Raw genomic sequence first — 7128 nt, 5'->3', positions numbered from 1 at the left:
AAAAAAAAAAAAAATTAAGAACTAGCCAGGCTTCCCTGGCTCACATTTACAATGCCATCTACTAGGGAAGCTGAGCTCTGAGGATCAAGGTTCAACGCCATCTTGGGCAAGAATGTCTATGAGACTCTTATCTCCAACTAACCATCAAAAAGCCAGAAGTAGAGCTGTGGCTAAATGGTAGAACACTAATCTTGAGTGAAGAAGCTAAAGAACGGTGTCGAGGCCCTAAATTCAAACCATAGTACCAGCCCAACCCCCCCAAAAAAGAAAAATTAATCATTTTTTTCCTGTTGTAAAGTTGCAATTTTTATGAAGCTTTAAATTTGAGCCTGTTTTTTGTTGTGGTTGCTCTTTTGTTTTAGCAAGGAGTGACAAGGTCTGAAATTTTTTCTTAGTTTTTTTTGTAAGAGCTCAGCTCTCACTAATGAATCTCTTTTTGCATGAGAAGAAGACCCTGCTATCTCTTTTTCCTCATAATGAGAGAGCAGAAAAAAAGAATGAGCTGCATCTGTGCTAATTTCCTCCAAATCTCCCGACAGGACTTGATTTCTCTATACATTCCTTTTATCTCTTCCCAGTTTTTGAATATATATTTTGCAAAGCTCATTTAAGCCAATTAAATAAAATTGCTTTGGAACTTCTTCCATAGAGTCAACTTCCTGCTTCCTCCAAGTCTATGTTTTTGGAGGAAGTAGAGAGAGCATGCTATTTTTTTTCTTCCAGAACCTGCACCTGAAAAGGACTGTTTTTCCAAGTTCTCATGTGCAGCTGTCTCTGCACAGTAGCGCTGAGTTTGCAGGGCAGTGGTTAAACAGATGCGCTGTAAAGCCAGGCTCTCTAGGGTTCAGTCTCAGCTCAGACACCAGAATTTATGAGAACTTCATTCTCTCTGTGCCTTAGCTTCATCTGTAAATAGTAAAAGCATAAGGATTAAGGGAATTAACATAGGGAAACTATGTTTTGATGTGGGTCCGATATATATTAAGCACTCATTAGATGCTCAGTATCACAACACAAAGGACCCTATGAGTGTAGATTCCTTGATGTTATTAGAGTTTTGTAAGATTGGCTTTGGAGTTGGCCAAGGTCGTTGGAGCTGGCCAAAGTCGTTGGCCCTGAATTAAAGGAAACTACATAAAGGAGAAGCAATATAAGCAATATTCAACATTCAATATAAGCAGTATTCAAATAGTAATATTACTAATGATTAGCATTTTAAAATTCAATTTAATGAACACTGAATGCCTATAATTTGCTTATAGTAATATACGTGTGGCTATGTACTAAAAAAAAAAAATCCTGGACCCAGAGTTGAGCTTCCAGAGCAAGGCTGGCATCTTTGTTCCTCATGTAAATAAACAACTACCAATCATATGCTGATTACAAGTAGAACAATTTTTTTAATTGTTTTAAAGCTGGGTGCCAGTCACGCCTGTAATCCTAACTACTCAGGAGGCTGAGATCTGATGATCGCAGTTCAAAGCCAGCCCAGACAGGAAAGTCTGGGAGACTTTTCTCCAACTGACCACCAGAAAACCAGAAGTGGCTCTGTGGTTCAAGTGATAGAATGCTAGCCTTGAGCTGAAGAGCTCAAGGATAGTGCCCAGGCCAGAGTTCAAGCCCCACGACCGACAGAAAAAAAAAAACTGTTTTAAATACCAGTCTCTCAGTGAGCTTAGAGTTAAATATAACAAATGAGACAAAAAAAAAAAAAGGGCATTCTCCTTAAGTTAGAACAAAATGACTGCCACATAAAATGTAAGATTTATTTATTTATTTTACATAAAATTACAGTCTGGTGGTCTCATGAAAACCTTTGTAGAGAAAGAGGACTGTGAAAGTCCACACAGATATAGTGCTAGAGACTGGAAACTGCAAACATTGAAAATCACAAGAAATGGTAGCTCATGCCTGTAATCCTAACTACCCAGGAGGCTAAGATCTGAGGATCACAATTCAAAGCCAGCCCAAGCAGGAAAGTCTATGAGACTCTTATCTCCAATTAACTCCCAGAAAACCGTAAGTGGCACTGTGGCTCAAAGTGCTAGACTTGAACAACAACAACAAAAAAAAAAGCTCAGTGATAGCACCCAGGCCTGGAATGCAAGCCCTACAACCAAAACAAAGAGAGAGAGAGAAAGGGAAGAATCCTTAATATGCATAGAGGAGCAGAGGCTAAGACTGTAAAAGTCACTGGATTCAAGCTGCAAAGGGCCTTGATGATCAAGTCAAGACATTAGAAAACAGTCCAAAATGTCTTCTTCCTAAATCAAACCTTTCCCAGGTGTCCACCAGCAATAATAAATTCCTTCAAACTCTAAGGAAATGGAAAGACACCGTCAGAATGATAGGGGAACCAACAGGGTGACTTCATCTCTACCCTCAGATTTTACACAGAAGTCGTGGTACAATTCTCTTAGACATCTGACTTTTTGCCATAGTTTCAACCAAAAACTTATTGTTTCATGTTAAAGGCACTGTAAGGCCAGGGCTGGGATATGGCTCACTGATAGAATACATGCCTAGCATATACAAGGCATGGGATTTGAGACCCAGGACTAAACAAACAAAGCCACTAGAAGTCTTGTAAGACTTTTTTTTTTCCTAACGTGGCATTTCCTGGGGCCCACATTTGCCTTTTTGTGAAATCTGCATTGTTCCTTTAAGGAATTCCTGCCTTTATGTCGACACCAAACCAAGTTACTTGAAGCCATGTGCATGTTAAGCAAAGCAAAGGAAGATCGTGCTATTTCTGCATGGACCGCATGCGCTCGGTGACATTTTCCCTTTGGTGTTTTGTAGGAGAGGCACGCTGCCGAGGTGCGCAGGAACAAGGAACTCCAGGTTGAACTGTCCGGCTGAAGCGATGGAGGGAACGGCACGCCCCTAACCAATAGTAAATCCCCCTGCCTATATTATAATGGATCATGCGATATCAGTATGGGAAATGTATGACATGGTTTAAAAAAGAACTCATTATAAAAAAAACAAAACTCAAAAACAAAAACAGAATCAAAAATAAAAAAATCAATGCGGTCTCTTTGCAGAATGTTTTGCTTGATGTTTAAAAAAAAAAACCTTGGATCTTATTTTGTAAATACTTACATTTTTGTTAAAAAATACAAGTATTGCATTATGCAAGTTATTTCATAATCTTACATGTCCTGTAACAGGCTTTTGATGTGTCTTTCCACTCAAATGAATTTGCTAGGTCTGTTCTTTTTGACGCTCCCCAAGTCTAACTCCATTCCCTGCCCTCTTCATTCCAACGGAAAAACAAAATGAGGTCAGTAGACAGTCTATGGTGCTAGAAACCCACCATTGCCTAATGACCTAGATGACTTTGTCACTTCTGAGCTTGACTAAGACCATACCTACATCCCAGGCATTGTGGCTACACACGAACTTCCACATTTGTTTGCTCATAATCTACTGAACTGCCTAGAATCTACAAACCCAGGCTAAGAAAAACCACCCGTGCTAGCATTACTTCTGCTTCTAATGGTTATGTGCTACAAATGTGTTTTGGCTTTAGAAAGGGATGGGTAAGAGGACAGATCTGAGATGGATCTGGGTAGAAGCATAGGGCGGAACCTTTTCAAGGGCAGAACACAGACCCCCGCCTACGTGGTTCAAGCAGCCGTGAAACCACTCTTCATAACGTGGGCTTTCTCCTCTAGTTTCAGTTCTTTCAATAGGATGAATTAATTAATGTGTCGGGTGGCTTATTTGTGGATGCCATGGTCGATGATGTTCATTTTAAGCTTATACCTATAGTACAAGTACATGATACTACTGAACCTTTTTATCCACTTGGAAACTGTGAGCTGGTTGTTGCATTCAAACACAAACACAAAATCACAAGACACTGCGGACTTTCACACAAGCTGGTCTTTCTTCCCCAGTGTGAGGCAATCCTGCATATATATATATATATATATATATATATATATATATTCATTCCATCTGTGAAGCAGACGCAGTTCAGGGGGTCTAGGCAGGGCATTTGTGCCAACTAAGAGAATCACCAGAAAACCCACCACAAGTACCTATCGCAGTTTTGAAGTTGTTTCTCCCCCCCTAACTCCTCCCAACTCCTGAAGGTTGCTGCCTGCATATTTACTCCTCATTAGTGCTATTTTCCTGTATGTCATTGTGAGCAAGCTGTGATTAATAAAGAATTGGAGTTCTGTGAACTAATAAAGGTTTGGTCTGTTCTCTCACCCCTTGGTGTTCTAACTCTGTCGTTCAGATTTAAAGAAGAGATGGCTATTGGGTTGGACCATCTCACCAGCACAGAGAAGCAGTAATTAGTTTGAAGGCAGCCAATGCCCTGCTGATTCGCTTCCCTTCTGGAGCAGCAGGCCCAGTTCTCTAGTCCTCCTCCTGCTACAGGCCGACACAGCGGGAGAGGCCTTCAACCTGTTCCCCTCACGGCACCCGGGACTGAAAGAGAAGCCAAAGGTTGCTGGTGGTAGTGGGGAGGAAGAAAACCCCTGCCAAGGCATTGGAAGGCTCCTGCACTACTCAGGTTCACTCATGTGGCCCTCAGGTTGCCCCCCCCAGCCAAGGCCGTCTGTTAAAATGAGATTTCCCTGGCCTACTGCCGGGCTGTATACTGCCAAGAAGCAAATCACACACATGGACACAGCGTGGTTTGACAGTGACCCAGATGGATGTTCCAGGGCCAAAGGAACAGTTTTCGCAGGAAGTCATAAATAATTGAAGCCCTGTAGACTTGTGAATAAGAACATTGAGCTCTCATCCACAGAAACCCTAAGTAGCCAGGTGGAAGAGGTAGCCACCAGCCTATTAAGCATCCTTCAATATTCGTGGGAATAAAATCTCTACTTTAAGAGATCACTGTTTCTGATTGCCACTGAACAACACCCTTTTTCACAATGATTTTATATAAATTAATCTGAAAATATTCATTACATGATTTTCATTGGGCCAGACCTATGATTAAGCCCTGAGAACAAGAATATAAATGACCACTAGCTTATAGCAACTTAATTTGTCCTCAAAATCATGAACAGGATATGTTGGCCAGTCTGTGCAGCATATTGAGGGCACACATAATTTTCATAAAGCTTTTTATTTGTCAGTCATGGGGCTTGAACTCTGGGCCTGGGCACTGTCCCTCAGCTCATCAGCTCAAGGCTAGTGCTCTACCACTTGAGCCATAACACCACTTCCGGTTTTCTGGTGGTTAATTGGAGATAAAAGTCTCACAGACTTTCCTGCCCAGGCTGGCTTTGAACCACTTTCCTCAGATCTCAGTCTCCTGAGTAGCTAGGGTTACAGGCTTGAGCTCCTAGGACCCTACTTCATGAAGCTGTTTGAAAGATTATAAAGAATTGCCTGGCACCAATGGCTCACACCTGTAAATCCTAGCTACTCAGAAGGCTGAGATCTGAGGATTATGGTTGAAAAGCCACCCAGGGCAGGAAAGTTCATGACTTTTCAATAAACAAGCAAAACTTACAAAAAGAAATTGGCATTCCCATACAGCACTGTAAGTTTCTAAACTGGACTTGCTAGCCAGGCCAACTGCTTCATCTCAAAAAGGAGAGGTTAGTGATTTTTCTCCAGGGAACAATACCCACTTCCTAACAGTTTTATTTTTTTCTCCTTTCTAGTAGTTCATGGGCATGCCATCCCCAAGTCTGACCTCTCCAGGAAGAACAGGTTTTGCCAGTGAAGCTGCCCTAGACCTATGATCCTCAACTATTAGTGTTGCCTCAAAGGTTTTTGAGAGAAGAGGCTTAATAAAAAAAAGAAAGAAAGAAAGAAACCGTTGGCTGAGCCCATGCCCAGATTTTCTGATGGCAAGGGCTGTTCTGCAAAGCCTGAAAGTGCGCATTGTAAGTGCCTTCTCCAGGTGATGCTAAGGTAACCTCTCAACCTTCCTTGAGAAGCCCTGTTAGGAACAAACTGATCCACATGTGTTGATTCCTCATGGCTGAGAAGCCCTGTTAGGAACAAACTGATCCACATGTGTAGATTCCTCATGGCTGCCACCTTGTGGCCGCTTCTGTCAGGGCATGGCCCACGGAGAGCAGGGTGCCAGTGGCTCATGTCTGTAATCCTAGCTACTCAAGAAGCTAGGATCTGAGGATCAAGATCTCCAGTTAACCACCAAAAAGCTGGAAGTGGCGATGTGGCTCAAGGGGTGGAGCACAAGCCTTGAGAAAAGAAAAGAAAAAAAAGCTCAAGGGCAGCTCTCCCAGGCCCTGAGTTCAAGCCCCAGAACCAGTACAAGAAGGAGGAGGAGGAAGTCAATCTTACTCAAAAAAGTAAGAATGGTTCTCTTCAGTAGGGCTTGCAGATGTGGGACTGGGTGCCTCTTGGAGCAAGATGAAAGGTTTGGCATCTCTGTCCTCACTGCGTCTGTCCCCTTTGCAGCCTTAACCCACCAACACCATGACTGGAAACACCAGGCCATTAAAGAAGCCAAAACTGGTGGCACCAACTTTCTGGCATGTTTCAGCCTAGTCCCAGAAAAGACCCGAGTATTCCTCAACTTCATTAGTCTGTCTCCCTCCCTTCTTCTTCTAGCCCTATACGTCAAACCCCTCAAGTCTTTAAATGAGATGCTGATGTGGGAGCCGAGATTCCCATTTCTCCAGTCTTTGACTACTAATCATGGTCTTTCTGCTCCTTTCAAGAAAAACAAGTATTGTATGTGGATTGCAAAGTAATCCAAGAAGAAGAAAAGTAACCAACTACCACTTGCTGGACTGTGAGACAATGGGAGGCATGCACCCCACCCCCACCCCCAGGGGCTGGCATGTGGCTGAAAAACAGGTGCGGTGAGGTGACACTGATCTGGCCATCTCTCACAACACATCATTTCAGGAGGGCTCCCAATACCTGAAGATGCCCCTGGCCCTCTCAGAAATGGACTGAGCGTTCTTTGCAGCTATGATACCATTTAGTACCTTATCCAGCCCAGTCTGGTTCCATTTCAAAAGTTCTGATACCAGATCTTTTTCACTGAGCCTGGCTTTCCTCTCTGCTATGCTTAAATCGTGTCAATGTCTTTGAAACCACTCTGTGAAATTTTTCCAAGATCCTATTTCCTGGATGATTCACCTAACTCTCTTATCTCCTATACACTCAAGA

The 7128-nt window shown here is 42.6% G+C and overlaps 1 protein-coding gene across 1 annotated transcript in view; it reads left to right on the top strand.

Annotated features, from left to right (window-relative positions):
* Stmn2 (stathmin 2) overlaps nucleotides 1–2988 on the top strand; it is a 54376-nt gene extending 51388 nt beyond the window's left edge. The window contains exon 5 of the mRNA XM_013012372.1: nucleotides 2803–2988. Coding sequence (XP_012867826.1) covers nucleotides 2803–2862 — 60 coding nt within the window. The 3' untranslated portion in view covers nucleotides 2863–2988. The remainder of the gene's footprint in view (nucleotides 1–2802) is intronic.
* Nucleotides 2989–7128: the final 4140 nt, after the last annotated feature.

Source organism: Dipodomys ordii, unplaced genomic scaffold (assembly GCF_000151885.1).
Source record: "Dipodomys ordii isolate 6190 unplaced genomic scaffold, Dord_2.0 Scaffold17, whole genome shotgun sequence".
NCBI lineage: Eukaryota > Metazoa > Chordata > Mammalia > Rodentia > Heteromyidae > Dipodomys > Dipodomys ordii.
This window is presented reverse-complemented; position numbering and strand designations above follow the sequence as displayed.